The sequence below is a fragment of the Cyprinodon tularosa genome, unplaced genomic scaffold (genome assembly GCF_016077235.1).
Source record: "Cyprinodon tularosa strain WSP-4 unplaced genomic scaffold, ASM1607723v1 ctg73, whole genome shotgun sequence".
Taxonomy (NCBI): domain Eukaryota; kingdom Metazoa; phylum Chordata; class Actinopteri; order Cyprinodontiformes; family Cyprinodontidae; genus Cyprinodon; species Cyprinodon tularosa.
The window spans coordinates 372,853-388,626 of NW_024039485.1; the positions used below are offsets into that span (position 1 = coordinate 372,853).

General features: G+C 39.4%; 2 protein-coding genes across 4 annotated transcripts in view; both read right to left on the reverse strand.

The window, feature by feature from the left end:
• Positions 1 to 15,774, reverse strand: part of c4b (complement 4B (Chido blood group)) — a 59,562-nt gene that overhangs the window by 40,818 nt on the left and 2,970 nt on the right. The gene's annotated exons all lie outside the window — the stretch shown is intronic.
• Positions 800 to 14,864, reverse strand: LOC119772834 (mucin-2-like). Of its 3 annotated transcripts, none has more exons than XM_038269495.1 (3): positions 13,735 to 14,864; positions 3,381 to 5,021; positions 800 to 3,307 (listed from the first exon to the last, which is right to left on the reverse strand). In XM_038269495.1, the coding sequence occupies exons 1-3, from the start codon at positions 14,789 to 14,791 to the stop codon at positions 2,943 to 2,945; spliced, it is 3,063 nt and encodes a 1,020-aa protein (XP_038125423.1). In that variant the 5' UTR covers positions 14,792 to 14,864; the 3' UTR covers positions 800 to 2,942. The 3 variants fall into 3 exon arrangements, with proteins under 3 accessions (XP_038125423.1, XP_038125422.1, XP_038125421.1); XM_038269494.1 differs by having other exon boundaries at positions 800 to 3,304; positions 3,381 to 4,998; positions 12,881 to 14,864; XM_038269493.1 differs by having other exon boundaries at positions 3,381 to 4,998; positions 12,881 to 14,864.

Here is a 15,774-nt window from a genome sequence, read left to right on the forward strand (position 1 = left end):
CAGAAGAATCTTGAGTTTTACCAGACTAACTTACTTTGTGTTAGTCGGTCTGAATGGACAGATTAACTAACCATTCATTTTTATGTTGTGTACACTTCTTGTCAGTTGCAAAAAACTCAGATAACTGCAGTCATTGGGTGTATCGAATATGGACAAAAACCTTAGTACAGGGAGCTGTTGAACTAATTTATAGCATGGTGTGAAAACAACCATCCTTAATGTGAACAAAACAAGGGACTTCGCCTGGAGCTGCAACTATTAAGTCATCTACAACAGTGATTCCCAACAGGGGTTATTTGTACTCCTGGTGGTCCATGAGTGCATTTCTTAGGTAGTAAAATAAAATAGGGATTTAATTTTTTTATTATTATTTGTTTATGAGGACCCAATTGAAAAATGAAACAAGATTTTATCAACCAAAAGGTAAGTTTTCTTTTAGTACATCCTTCACTGTGACACACTAAACTAAGCAGAGGAACAGACTGGAAGTAGAGAACAGCCTGGTATCAGCTGTTTTTCACACATGAGACAAAGGAGCTCATCAAAGCAGCTCCGTTGTCTTGATAAGAAAATAAATAAAATGAATAAAGCCAGTCTGAATATATATTTTTTTTCCCATATTTTGTTCCCAATTCGTCATATAATTGGGAACTCAGAGGAGCAATTAATCATATAATTGGGAACTCAGAGGAGCTCCAGTTTTGTAAATATGGATTTATAATATGATTTTATTTTTATTTGTATTTATTCTGATTCCTTAATAACTTCCAGGAAACATATTTAGGTTTTTTTATTTTTATTTGAGATGGAAAGAATAGTAGGTCCAGTAACTGAATTCTTAATTTAAAAAATTTTATCAGTTATTGTACTTTCAACTTTTGCACAATCATAAATAATTTTGACTGAGAGGGCGGGGTACTCATGGAAAGAAACAATGCCTAAAGGGGTACACAGTTTAAACAAGGTTGGGAAACATTGGTCTACAAGAAAGGATAGAGCAGACTGTATTTTTAAAGGAAGCTTTAGTTCCTCAGTATTTGCAGCAAGATGCTGTATAACTTATATCCACCATATGCTGGGTACAGCTTTAGAGTAAATTACTTAAATAAGCTCAGCATAATAATGAAGGTTGTAGTAACTCCACTAGAGAGATTTTTGACAAACAAGAATTAATCATAAAATGAAGAACATGACAACCGTTCACATAATTTTCAGATGAGTGCTAAACAACAACATAGTGTGATCAATCAAAGGCTTCTATTGATCTGCTACAAGAGAAACAGCTATAGAATATCCTAAAACAAGATGAAAAATCATGACTTATTACAAATTTTAATTTCCCTTTGGGAATTAATTATGTTTTTTAATTGAACTGAATTGTACTTCATAGTAGCTCTTTTCTGGACATGTGCTTAAGTATAACTGGACTGTTAAAAGCTAAGCTAAGAATAAATTTATTTTAAATGACAGTCACGTGAGTCTGTAGAAGAAATGAAATAAAAAGAATGAGGTTTCTGCTCTGTGACACAATTTAAAACAGCATACAGAATGTTGTTATTGGCAGTGTCACGGCAGCAGTTAAATAAAAAGATAAAGATCAGATGGTTCACAGTTTATCTATAACAACCAAACAAGTTTAACAGAAAAGTAGATTTAAATGTCCTCTGTAAGAAGTTCAACCCTTGGATTGATCCTACATTAAATTTTAGCTATCCCCAACATATGTTCTGTGTTCATTGGTCTTAAAGATGCTGTATGTTCACTAATGTTCTTCAACAAAGCTCTGAAATCTTCATGGAGGAGAATTGTTTACCAAAAAACTAATTACACAACGATTACCCTTTTTATTAATTATACTTTATATATCAGAAGATGTCAGAAACCAGTTGTTTGAACGGGATTTTACTCCAGAATATGAGAGTGAAAAAGTATGAGAAAAAAAGCAAACCAAACTTTTTAGACTTTATACTTTTATATTTAGAAAAAATTTTCATATTCTAAAAGTATTGTTTGCATTGTTTTACAACAAAATTCCAAAATGTATTTACTTGCAAAGTGACAAAATGTAAATCAAAGAGGCATGCATAGTTTTGCAGGGAACATTATGTGACCACTTAACCAGGATTTCAAATTGCTTAGAAGTCATAATAGCTCATAGTACCAATAGTACCAAGTACAGAGTGAGCAACGTCATAGTCTTTCATACCACACCTTGTGTTATCTCTTTGATCCTCTTCGGCACATGTCAGCCTTCAATTTAAGACAGGTTTTACTGGTATGTTAATTATCTGTCATTTGCATTCTAAAAAAAAGAAACCCAAGAATGTTTGTGATGTTATTAAAACTATAATTCACATAATACAAAATATGTATCTATGAACATTAACAAAGTTAGATATATTCTCCAATGAAAGCATAGGTCTGTGATAAAGGTCACTGACCAAAAAAGTACTAAAACTAGATTATTTTCTGTAACCATAGCTCTGTGTCACGCTCTCTGTGACTCTTTGCCACACAGAAAGCTATTGGACTTGCTCGGTTTTCTCTAGAAGCACTCCTGAGGGCCATGCTGTTGGATTTAAGGCTGTATTGCTATCAAACATAGACTCTTGGCAGCTTAGCCAGGAGGTCAAAATTCCAATTTTCAGAGCCAATCAATTTTCTGACAAAGCTCTCTGTGCGTGCGCACATCCATACAGCATATAGTATGTTCTCAAGCAGCTAATATTGTGCCTGAACAGCAGCAGAGGCAGCTATATTTCACCTTAGGACATGTCAGCACAATTGCAACCACTGTATCTCATTTGGTTCAGAGACATTAGCCAGTTTGGCAATTTATATCTCATAACCCTCACTCAAGTTAACTGAAAATACTCAGTTAAAACAGAATGAGCATCATTGAGTATTTCAACTGTTAAACAACTGTTACTTGCAGCCCACTCTCATCCACCACATGTCTGGCAGATAAAATTCAGTTCCTGTGTCTCTGGCAAACCAACCCATTGCTTCCCCCCAGTGGTCTGAATGGCACCACTCAAACCACACTCATAAGCTCCTCCTGGTCCTTCTTCTGGCTGCCAGTTCTGATAACAGTCAGCATTTGAGCTGGTCCAGAACCAAAATTTGAAATTACAAGTGTAACGCAAGCCGAGCCACACGTGAGGGGATGTGGAGCTTTTCAACTTCTTAGCCACTTTGTCTTGAATTTCTCCACTGGTAATCTGAACAAGATCGACGTAGTGTTCCCTGCAGAAGCTCAAAGCTGCAGTCCATGTCATATTTTTCTGGATTAATATAAGGCTGTCTTCTGGAAAACACAGAATTTGGAATTAAATTTAGAAAAAAAGCAAACCCAAATGCAATTTGTTTATGAAGCATACCTGAATAAAAACTGCTGATAGTTGATGCAGTTGTTGTTGAGGCTGGCGTTTCCATTGGAGCTCTTGATGTATAAACACTATTTGTGGTTACGTTCTCAGAAGTGTTGTGGGGAACCTGTGTAGGTGTTATTTCTGTGGTGTTGAGCTCTGTGCTTATAGGATGGGAAACATCCACTGTGGTGTTAAAAGTGGATGGTCCGGTGGCAGCTGATGGCGCTTGTGTGGTAACATTTTGGAATGGTAGTGTTGATGTCTTTGTTGGAATTTCTGTAGTATTAAGATAACTGCTAACTGAATGTGAAACATTCTCAGTGGTGTTAGATGTAGTCATTCCAGTGACATTTAATAGACCTGATGATGTGAAATTGTGAGGCGGTGATGTTGGTGTCATTGCTGACATTTCTGTATTTGTAATATTGAGTTCAGTAGATAATGGAGAGGAAAAAACCTCTGTGGTGTTAAGAGTTGTACTTGCAGTGGCATTGGTTGGTGCTGGGTAACTAACATTTTGTGATGGTGGTGTTGATGTCATTGTGGGTATTTCTGCAGTTGCATTGTTAGGCTCAGTGCTGTTGGGATGTGGAACCACCTCAGATGTGTTAACAGAAGTCAGTCCAGTGGAAGTTACTGGTGTTGAGTTGGTAACATTGTGGGTAGGTGGTTTTGACGTCAATATTGGTATTTCTGTTCTTGTCTTATTAGGCTGAGTGGTGTTTAATGTAGTTGATTCAGAGATAGTAAATGGTACTGGCGTGGTTACATTTTTAGATACAGGTGTCAGTGTCATAGTTTGCATTTCTGTATTGTTACTTTTTAGCTCAGTAGTTATTGGGCGTGAACCAACTTCAGTGACAGTCGATGGTACTAATGTAGTAACATTTAACGGTGGCTGTGTTGGTTTCAGTGTTGACATATCTGTCCATGTACTTTTTAGCTCAGTGCTGACAGACTGTGTGACAATCTGAGTGGTGTTTGATGTAGTCAGTCCAGTGGCTGTTGTTGTTGTTAGGTTGGTGACATTATTGAGTGGTGGTATTGGTGTCTTTGTTGCCAATATTTCTGTTCTGTTGGTGTCAATACCAGTGGGAGGTGAAACAATCCTAGTGTGATTAGGTGTAGTAATTCCAGTGACATTTGATGTTGCTGATGTTGTAACATTTAAGGGTAGCTGTGTTGGTGTTGGTGCTGACATCTCTGTCCTTGTACTTTTTAGCTCAGTGCTGACAGACTGTGTGACAATCTGAGTGGTGTTTGGTGTAGTCAGACCAGTGGCTGTTGTTGTTGTTGTTAGGTTGGTGACATTATTAAGTGGTGGTGTTGGTGTCTTTGTTGCCAATATTTCTGTTCTGTTGGTGTCAATACCAGTGGGAGGTGAAACAATCCTAGTGTGATTAGGTGAAGTAATTCCAGTGACATTTGATGTTGCTGATGTTGTAACATTTAAGGGTGGCTGTGTTGGTGTTGGTGCTGACATCTCTGTCCTTGTACTTTTTAGCTCAGTGCTGACAGACTGTGTGACAATCTGAGTGGTGTTTGGTGTAGTCAGACCAGTGGCAGTTGTTGTTGTTAGGTTGGTGACATTATTAAGTGGTACTGTTGCTGTCTTTGTTGGCAATATATCTGTTCTGTTGGCGTTAATACGGTGGATTCAAGAGTGAAAAATTATATAATAAATTTTTTTAAATTTTTTTTTTTTTATTTTTACTTATATTGAATTAAATTATATCAATTTAGGGGATTAATGTAATTGTTTGTTGTATACTGTGGGGAAACAACATTTGATTAGTATAATCGGGTGACTTGTGTTCGAGTTGTCTTTAGGGCTGTTGGTGCATTGGCAATTGTCCTTGACGTGCATGCACAGACGTGTGCAATCGAGTGTGTTGGTGTAGTCCCATGCAGTTGTTGTTAGTGTCTTATTAGTTACTGTGTGTCTTGTTGGCATATTTTGTTCTTGCTTAATATGGTGGGTAACAATCCAGTTGATTAGGTATAATTCGTGACATTTGATGTTGCCGATGTTGTAATTAAGATGGCTCGTTGTGCATTTGCATTGTCCTTGTACTTAGTCAGTGCTGACATGTGAAATTTGGTGGTTTGAGAATCCATGCAGTTGTTGTTGTTAGGTGGTCCATTGAGTGTCGTTGTCTTGTTGGTATTTTTTGTTGCTCAATACTGGTGGAAGGAAACAACCAGTGATTGATTATATCCAGGAATTTGATGTGCGATTGTAACATTTAAGGTGGTTGTGGTGCAGTGTAATTTGTCCCTTACTTTAGTCAGTGTGACAGAATGTGTGACATCTGAGTGTGTTTGATGTAGCATCATGGCATTGTTGTTGTTGGTTGGTGAATATTGATGTCTGTGTCTTTGTTGCATATTCTGTCTGTTGGCATCAATTGTGGAGGAACATCCCAGTGGATTAATGTATATTCGACATTGATGTTGCGAGTTGTAATTTAAGGTGGTGTGTGCTGTTGACATTCTGTCCTACTTTACTCAGTGCTGACAGAATGTTACATCGAGTGTGTTGATGTATCATCCAGTGCATTGTTGTTGTTAGGTTGTGCATTGAGTGCTGTTGTTTGTTGCATTTTTGTTGTCCAATAGTGGGAGGGAACAATCCAGGCGATTAATGTAAATCCAGGACTTTGATGTTCGTGTTGACATTTAAGGGTGGCTGTGTTGGTCAGTTGCATTTTGTCCTGTACTTATCAGCTGACAGATGTTGACATGAGTGTGTTTGATGTAGTCATCCGTGCAGTTGTTGTTGTTAGTGGGTCATTGATTTGTTCTTGTGCCATTATTTCTGTTTGTTGGCTCATACTGTGGAGTGAACAATCCCAGTGGATTAGTGTAATAATTCAGTGACTTGATTTGATGTTTACATTAAGGAGGCTGTGTTGTTGGTTGACATCTTGTCCTTGACTTTTAGCCAGTGTAAGACTGTGTGAAATCTATGTTTGGTGTAGTAGCATGGCATTGTTGTTGTTGTGTACATTATAGTGGCTGTTGGTGTCGTGTTCATATTTGTTCTTTGGCTATATGTGAGGTGAACATCCAGGTGATTAATGTATAATTCAGTGAATTTGATGTTGCGATGTTGTAACATTTAAGTGCGGTTGTGTCAGTTATTCTGTCGTATTAAGCTCATGCTACGAATTGTGACACTGAGTGTGTTGATGTAGTCACTCCATGGCAGTGTTTGTTGTGGTGACATTGAGTGTATGTTGCTCTTTGTTCCATTGTTTGTGCCTCAATACATGGAGTGAACAACCCAGGGATTAGATGTAATCCATGACATTTGATGTTGCGATGTTGTAACATTAAGGGGGTTGTGTAGTTTGCATTTTGTCCTTGTCTTAGTCAGTGCGACAGATGTGACATGAGTGTGTTTGATGTATCATCCGGGCATTGTGTTGTTAGGGGGTCATTATGATGTGCTTGTTTTTGTTGCATATTTCGTTCTGTTGGCTCAATATGGTGGAGGTGAAACATCCCAGTGTGATTGATGTAATAATTCCGTGACATGAGTTGCGTGTGTAACATTTAAGGTGGCTGTGTTGTTGGTGTGACACTCGTCCTTGTACTTTTCTAGTGCTGACAGCTGTGTGAAATCTGAGTGGGTTTGTGTTAGCCATGGCATTGTTGTTAGTTGGTACATATTGAGTGGTGCTGTGTGTTTGTTGCATATTTCTGTTCTGTTGCAATACTGGTGAGGTGAAAAATCCCAGTTGATTAGATAATAATCCAGTGACATTTGATGTGCGATGTTGTAACATTTAAGGTGGTGGTTGTGTCAGGTTGACATTTCTGTTGTATTTATCGTTGACGAATGTGTACATTCTGAGTGGTGATGTAGTCACTCCAGTGGCAGTTGTTGTTGTTAGGTTGGTGACATTATTGAGTGGTACTGTTGCCGTCTTTGTTGCCAATATTTCTGTTCTGTTGGCATCAATACTGGTGGGAGGTGAAACAATCCCAGTGCGATTAGATGTAATAATTCCAGTGACATTTGATGTTGCCGATGTTGTAACATTTAAGGATGGCTGCGTTGCTGTCAGTGTTGACATTTCTGTCCTAGTACTATTAAGCTCAGTGCTGACAGAATGTGTGACATTCTGAGTGATGTTTGATGTAGTCACTCCAGTGGCAGTTGTTGTTGTTTGGTTGGTGACATTGAGTGGTACTGTTGCCATCTTTGTTGGCACTATTTCTGTTGTGTTGGCCTCAATACTGATGGGAGGTGAAACAATCCCAGTGCGATTAGATGTAATAACTCCAGTGACATTTGATGTTGCTGATGTTGTAACATTTAAGGGTGGCTGTGTTGGTGTCAGTATTGGCAATTTTGTCCTTGTACCGTTTAGTTCAGTGCTGACAGAATGTGTGACAATGTGAGTGGTGTTTGATGTAGTCAGTCCCGTGGCAGTTGTTGTTGTTAGGTGGGTCACATTATTGAGTGGTGCTATTGTTGTCTTTGTTGCCATTATTTCTGTTCTGTTGGCATCAATACTGGTGGAAGGTGAAACAATCCCAGTGTGATTAGATGTAATAATTCCAGTGACATTTGATGTTGCTGATGTTGTAACATTTAAGGATGGCTGTGTAGGTGTTGGTGCTGACATCTCTGTCCTTGTACTTTTTAGCTCAGTGCTGACAGACTGTGTGAGAATCTGAGTGGTGTTTGGTGTAGTCAGACCAGTGGCCATTGTTGTTGTTAGGTTGGTGACATTATTGAGTGGTGCTGTTGGTGTCTGTGTTGCCATTATTTCTGTTCTGTTGGCATCAATACTGGTGGAAGGTGAAACAATCCCAGTGTGATTAGATGTAATAATTCCAGTGACATTTGATGTTGCGGATGTTGTAACATTTAAGGATGGCTGCGTTGCTGTCAGTGTTGACATTTCTGTCCTAGTACTATTAAGCTCAGTGCTGACAGAATGTGTGACATTCTGAGTGATGTTTGATGTAGTCACTCCAGTGGCAGTTGTTGTTAGGTTGGTGACATTATTGAGTGGTACTGTTGCCGTCTTTGTTGCCAATATTTCTGTTCTGTTGGCATCAATACTGGTGGGAGGTGAAACAATCCCAGTGCGATTAGATGTAATAATTCCAGTGACATTTGATGTTGCTGATGTTGTAACATTTAAGGATGGCTGCGTTGCTGTCAGTGTTGACATTTCTGTCCTAGTACTATTAAGCTCAGTGCTGACAGAATGTGTGACATTCTGAGTGATGTTTGATGTAGTCACTCCAGTGGCAGTTGTTGTTGTTTGGTTGGTGACATTGAGTGGTACTGTTGCCATCTTTGTTGGCAATATTTCTGTTGTGTTGGCCTCAATACTGATGGGAGGTGAAACAATCCCAGTGCGATTAGATGTAATAACTCCAGTGACATTTGATGTTGCTGATGTTGTAACATTTAAGGGTGGCTGTGTTGGTGTTGGTGCTGACATCTCTGTCCTTGTACTTTTTAGCTCAGTGCTGACAGACTGTGTGAGAATCTGAATGGTGTTTGGTGTAGTCAGACCAGTGGCCATTGTTGTTGTTAGGTTGGTGACATTATTGAGTGGTGCTGTTGGTGTCTGTGTTGCCATTATTTCTGTTCTGTTGGCATCAATACTGGTGGAAGGTGAAACAATCCCAGTGTGATTAGATGTAATAATTCCAGTGACATTTGATGTTGCGGATGTTGTAACATTTAAGGGTGGCTGTGTTGGTGTCAGTGTTGACATTTCTGTCCCTGTACTTTTGAGCTCAGTGCTGACAGAATGTGTGACATTCTGAGTGGTGTTTGATGTAGTCACTCCAGTGGCAGTTGTTGTTAGGTTGGTGACATTATTGAGTGGTACTGTTGCCGTCTTTGTTGCCAATATTTCTGTTCTGTTGGCATCAATACTGGTGGGAGGTGAAACAATCCCAGTGCGATTAGATGTAATAATTCCAGTGACATTTGATGTTGCTGATGTTGTAACATTTAAGGATGGCTGCGTTGCTGTCAGTGTTGACATTTCTGTCCTAGTACTATTAAGCTCAGTGCTGACAGAATGTGTGACATTCTGAGTGATGTTTGATGTAGTCACTCCAGTGGCAGTTGTTGTTGTTTGGTTGGTGACATTGAGTGGTACTGTTGCCATCTTTGTTGGCAATATTTCTGTTGTGTTGGCCTCAATACTGATGGGAGGTGAAACAATCCCAGTGCGATTAGATGTAATAACTCCAGTGACATTTGATGTTGCTGATGTTGTAACATTTAAGGGTGGCTGTGTTGGTGTTGGTGCTGACATCTCTGTCCTTGTACTTTTTAGCTCAGTGCTGACAGACTGTGTGAGAATCTGAATGGTGTTTGGTGTAGTCAGACCAGTGGCCATTGTTGTTGTTAGGTTGGTGACATTATTGAGTGGTGCTGTTGGTGTCTGTGTTGCCATTATTTCTGTTCTGTTGGCATCAATACTGGTGGAAGGTGAAACAATCCCAGTGTGATTAGATGTAATAATTCCAGTGACATTTGATGTTGCGGATGTTGTAACCTTTAAGGGTGGCTGTGTTGGTGTCAGTGTTGACATTTCTGTCCCTGTACTTTTGAGCTCAGTGCTGACAGAATGTGTGACAATCTGAGTGGTGTTTGATGTAGTCAGTGCAGTGGCAGTTGTTGTTGTTGTTAGGTTGGTCACATTATTGAGTGGTGCTGTTGGTGTCTGTGTTGCCATTATTTCTGTTCTGTTGGCATCAATACTGGTGGAAGGTGAAACAATCCCAGTGTGATTAGATGTAATAATTCCAGTGACATTTGATATTGCCAATGTTGTAACATTTTTGGTTGGCTGTGTTGGTTTCGGTGTTGGCAATTTTTTCCTTGTACTGTTTAGTTCAGTGCTGGCAGAATGTGTGACAATCTGAGTGGTGTTTGATGTAGTCAGTGCAGTGGCAGTTGTTGTTGTTGTTAGGTTGGTCACATTATTGAGTGGTGCTGTTGTTGTCTTTGTTGCCATTATTTCTGTTCTGTTGGCATCAATACTGGTGGGAGGTAAAACAATCCCAGTGTGATTAGATGTAATAATTCCAGTGACATTTGTTGTTGCCGATGTTGTAACATTTAAGGAGGGCTGTTTTGCTGTCAGTGTTGACATATCTGTCCTTGGACTTTTTAGCTCAGTGCTGACAGACTGTGTGACAATCTGAGTGGTGTTTGATGTAGTAAGTCCAGTGGCAGTTGTTGTTAGGTTAGTCACATTATTGAGTGGTACTGTTGGTGTCGTTGTTGGCAATATTTTTGTTCTGTTGGCGTTAATACTGGTGGGAGGTGAAACAATCCCAGTGCGATTAGATGTAATAATTCCAGTGACATTTGATGTTGCCGATGTTGTAACATTTAAGGATGGCTGCGTTGCTGTCAGTGTTGACATTTCTGTCCTTGTACTATTAAGCTCAGTGCTGACAGAATGTGTGACAATCTGAGTGGTGTTTGATGTAGTCACTCCAGTGGCAGTTGTTGTTGTTAGGTTGGTGACATTGAGTGGTACTGTTGCCATCTTTGTTGGCAATATTTCTGTTGTGTTGGCCTCAATACTGGTGGGAGGTGAAACAATCCCAGTGTGATTAGATGTAATAACTCCAGTGACATTTGATGTTGCTGATGTTGTAACATTTAAGGATGGCTTCGTTGGTGACAGTGTTGGCATTTTTGTCCTTGTACTGTTTAGTTCAGTGCTGACAGAATGTGTGACAATCTGAGTGGTGTTTGATGTAGTCAGTGCAGTGGCAGTTGTTGTTGTTTGGTTGGTGACATTATTGAGTGGTGCTGTTGTTGTCTTTGTTGCCATTATTCCTGTTCTGTTGGCATCAATACTGGTAGGAGGTGAAACAATCCCAGTGTGATTAAATGTAGTAATTCCTGGGACATTTGATGTTGCTGATGTTGTAACATTTAAGGGTGGCTGTGTAGGTGTCGGTGTTGACATCTCTGTCCTTGTACTTTTTAGCTCAGTGCTGACAGAATGTTTAACAATCTGAGTGGTGTTTGATGTAGTCAGTCCAGTGGCCATTGTTGTTGTTAGGTTGGTGGCATTATTGAGTGGTGCTGTTGGTGTTTGTGTTGGCAATATTTCTGTTCTGTTCACCTCAATACTGGTAGGAGGTGAAACAATCCCAGTGCGATTAGATGTAATAATTCCAGTGACATTTGATGTTGCCGATGTTGTAACATTTAAGGGTGGCTGTGTTGCTGTCAGTGTTGACATTTCTGTCCTTGTACTATTAAGCTCAGTGCTGACAGAATGTGTGACAATCTGAGTGGTGTTTGATGTAGTCACTCCAGTGGCAGTTGTTGTTGTTAGGTTGGTGACATTGAGTGGTACTGTTGCCATCTTTGTTGGCAATATTTCTGTTGTGTTGGCCTCAATACTGGTGGGAGGTGAAACAATCCCAGTGTGATTAGATGTAATAATTCCAGTGACATTTGATATTGCCGATGTTGTAACATTTAAGGAGGGCTGTGTTGCTGTCAGTGTTGACATATCTGTCCTTGGACTTTTTAGCTCAGTGCTGACAGACTGTGTGACAATCTGAGTGGTGTTTGGTGTAGTAAGTCCAGTGGCAGTTGTTGTTGTTAGGTTAGTCACATTATTGAGTGGTACTGTTGGTGTCGTTGTTGGCAAAATTTTTGTTCTGTTGGCGTTAATACTGGTGAGAGGTGAAACAATCCCAGAGTGATTAAATGTAGTAATTCCAGTGACATTTGATGTTGCTGATGTTGTAACATTTGAGGGTGGCTGTGTTGGTGTCAGTTTTAACATTTCTGTCCCTGTACTTTTTAGCTCAGTGCTAACAGAATGTGTGACATTCTGAGTGGTGTTTGATGTAGTCACTCCAGTGGCAGTTGTTGTTGTTAGGTTGGTGACATTATTGAATGGTACTGTTGCCGTCTTTGTTGCCAATATTTCTGTTCTGTTGGCATCAATACTGGTGGGAGGTGAAGCAATCCCAGTGTGATTAGATGTTATAATTCCAGTGACATTTGATGTTGCCGATGTTGTAACATTTAAGGATGGCGGCGTTGCTGTCAGTGTTGACATTTCTGTCCTTGTACTTTTTAGCTCAGTGCTGACAGACTGTGTGACAATCAGAGTGGTGTTTGATGTAGTCAGTCCAGTGGCCATTGTTGTTGTCAGGTTGGTGACATTATTGAGTGGTGCTGTTGGTCTTTGTGTTGGCAATATTTCTGTTCTGTTGGCCTCAATACTGGTGGGAGGTGAAACAATCCCAGTGTGATTCGATGTAATAATTCCAGTGACATTTGATGTTGCCGATGTTGTAACATTTAAGGATGGCTGTGTTGCTGTCAGTGTTGACATCTCTGTCCTTGTACTTTTTAACTCTGTGCTGACAGACTGTGTGACAATCTGAGTGGTGTTTGATGTAGTAAGTCCAGTGGCAGTTTTTGTTGTTAGGTTGGTCACATTGTTGAGTGGTGCTGTTGGTGTATTTGTTGCCAATATTTCTGTTCTGTTGGCATTAATACTGGTGGGAGGTGAAACAATCCCAGTATGATTAGACATAGTAATTCCAGTGACATTTGATGTTGCCGATGTTGTAACATTTAAGGATGGCTGCGTTGCTGTCAGTGTTGACATTTCTGTTGTTGTACTTTTTAACTCAGTGCTGACAGAATGTGTAACAATCTGAGTGGTGCTTGATGTAGTCACTCCAGTGGCAGTTGTTGTTGTTAGGTTGGTGACATTGAGTGGTACTGTTGCTATCTTTGTTGGCAATATTTCTGTTGTGTTGGCGTTAATACTGGTGGGAGGTGAAACAATCCCAGTGTCATTAGATGTAATAATTCCAGTGACATTTGATGTTGCCGATTCTGTAACATTTAAGGATGGCTGTTTTGGTGTCAGTGTTGACATTTCTGTCTTTGTACTTTTTAGCTCAGTGCTGACAGACTGTATGACAATCTGAGTGGTGTTTGATGTAGTAAGTCCAGTGGCAGTTTTTGTTGTTAGGTTGGTCACATTGTTGAGTGGTGCTGTTGGTGTATTTGTTGCCAATATTTCTGTTCTGTTGGCATTAATACTGGTGGGAGGTGAAACAATCCCACTATGATTACCCATAGTAATTCCAGTGACATTTGATGTTGCCGATGTTGTAACATTTAAGGATGGCTGCGTTGCTGTCAGTGTTGACATTTCTGTCTTTGTACTTTTTAGCTCAGTGCTGACAGAATGTGTGACAATCTGAGTGGTGCTTGATGTAGTCACTCCAGTGGCAGTTGTTGTTGTTAGGTTGGTGACATTGAGTGGTACTGTTGCCATCTTTGTTGGCAATATTTCTGTTCTGTTGGCGTCAATACTGGTGGGAGGTGAAACAATCCCAGTATGATTAGATGTAGTAATTCCAGTGACATTTGATGTTGCTGATGTTGTAACATTTAAGGATGGCTGCATTGGTGTCAGTGTTGGCGTTTCTGTCCCTGTACTTTTTAGCTCAGTGCTAACAGAATGTGTAACGATCTGAGTGGTGTTTGTTTTGGTCAGTCCAGGGGCAGTTATTGTTGTTAGGTTGGTAACATTTTGGAGAGGTGCTGTTGTTGTCTTAGCTGGCAGTATGGTAATTGTTTTGTTGGCCTTGTTGCTGATGGTATGTGTTGTAACTTCAGTATGGTTAGATGTTGTCATTTTGGTGAAAGCTGCTTCGGTAATGTTTGAGGGTGTTTTTGTTGGTTTCACTGTTGGTATTTCTGTCGTTGTTCTGTTTAGCTCAGTTATTTCTGAATGTGAAACAACCTCTGTGGTGTTGAGTGTAGTCTGTCCTGTGACGATAAGTGGTTGTAGGCTAGTGACATTTTGAGAGGTTGGTACTAGTGTAATTTCTGTCAAATTTCTGCTGAGTTTGGAGGTAATGGTAAGTGAATTGTTTGTGTTCTTAGGTATAGTCTGTCCTGTGACAGTAGTTGGTTCTAGCTGGGTACTATTTTGTGGTGTTGCTGTTGTTGGCATGTCTCTTCTTGTACTGCCAAAATTAGTGCTGATGAAGGGTGAGACCTCTGTAGGCTCTGTCATTTGTCCAGCGCTGGTTCCTGGTGATGGAGTGGTACTCATTTTCTGCTGTGTCGTTATGTTGACTTTCAGCATTTCTGTACTTGTGTTGTTAAGATCACTGGTTATGGGTTTTAAAACTACTTCTTTGGTAGTAGACGTATTCAGCCTCTGCGAAGTTGATGGTGCTGGGGTGGTTACCTCTTCGGATGGCTGTAATTGTGTCCCTGTTGGTGTTTCTCTGGTGGTGTTAATCAGCTGAGTGGTGACGGGAAGTGAAGCAATTTTACTTGTGTTGAATGTAGTCGATGCAGTTGTAGTTATTGGTGCCGCAGAAGAAGATTTAGTAGTCAGTTGTGCAGTGGTTACCATAGTAGAATTATGAGCTACTGCAATTGCTTGAGAAGAACTAGGCGGACCAGTTTTCAGATTGGTTAATGGGGGGTCTGTTATGCCTTAAAAGGAAGTAACTTGGAATCAGCAAATAAACATAAACATATATATATATATATATATATATATGTGTGTGTGTGTGTGTGTGTGTGTCTGTGTATATATTTTTTATTATAAAGAATATTGTGAAGAAAAGTATAAGAGCAATTAATACGATGAGGTGTCCTCCAAAGTTGTTGTGGGGTGCAAGTTGTGATGCTTTAAAAACTATTTATGTGTCTCTAATTTGTTCAATTATAGATTATGGATCTGTGGCCAAAACTTGTCTAAAAACTAGATATTATTGTATAATACATGATTATAAGAAGTTGAAACAACTCTAGAATGTGGGTTGTAAATAGAGTCAGGAGAAATGTCAATGCGTATTAGATGATAACAGCTGATGGCCAATTATCGGATGTATTTGAAAAGGCATAATTAAAGCAATTCCGGTAACATGCTGTTAGACAATGGTGGGAGAAAATAGAGCAAAACATTCAAAGTTTATAAGAATATTTTAGTCCAGTAGTTCTTTGATATTTATGACCAACAGGAACATGGAATCACATTAGTGTGGATAGATCAGTGACAGTTTTCAACAAAAGGAATACTACAAATATGTTAAGAGTTTTAAAATCAAGTTGTGGAAAAGTATAGGGATCATTTGCAAATTTATACAGATGGATTGAAGAATCCTGAAACTTCAGAAACTACTGTAGCAGTAGTGATTCTTGAATTATATATCAAAAAGAACATCAAACTTCTTCAGTATGTGCAGAATAACCATGCATTATATAGGTGAATTAGAAGGCAAAGAGGAAATTAGAATAATTTCTAAAGTCTATTTGTTCATTATGGATTATAAGAAGAAAACAAAAATAGGTTAATAGTGTGGGAACTTGCCTTTGTAGGTATTTCTGAAA

Excerpts from the sequence above, each read along its gene's own strand:
- LOC119772834 (XM_038269493.1), bottom strand. The coding sequence starts at position 14,791 with ATGGTAACCACTGCACAACTGACTACTAAATCTTCTTCTGCGGCACCA. Across the intron at positions 4,999-12,880 it reads TTAATGCCAACAGAACAGAA|ATATTGCCAACAAAGACAGC; the intron begins ATATTGGCAACA and ends AACAGAACAGAT. Across the intron at positions 3,308-3,380 it reads TATCAGCAGTTTTTATTCAG|AAGACAGCCTTATATTAATC; the intron begins GTATGCTTCATA and ends TGTGTTTTCCAG.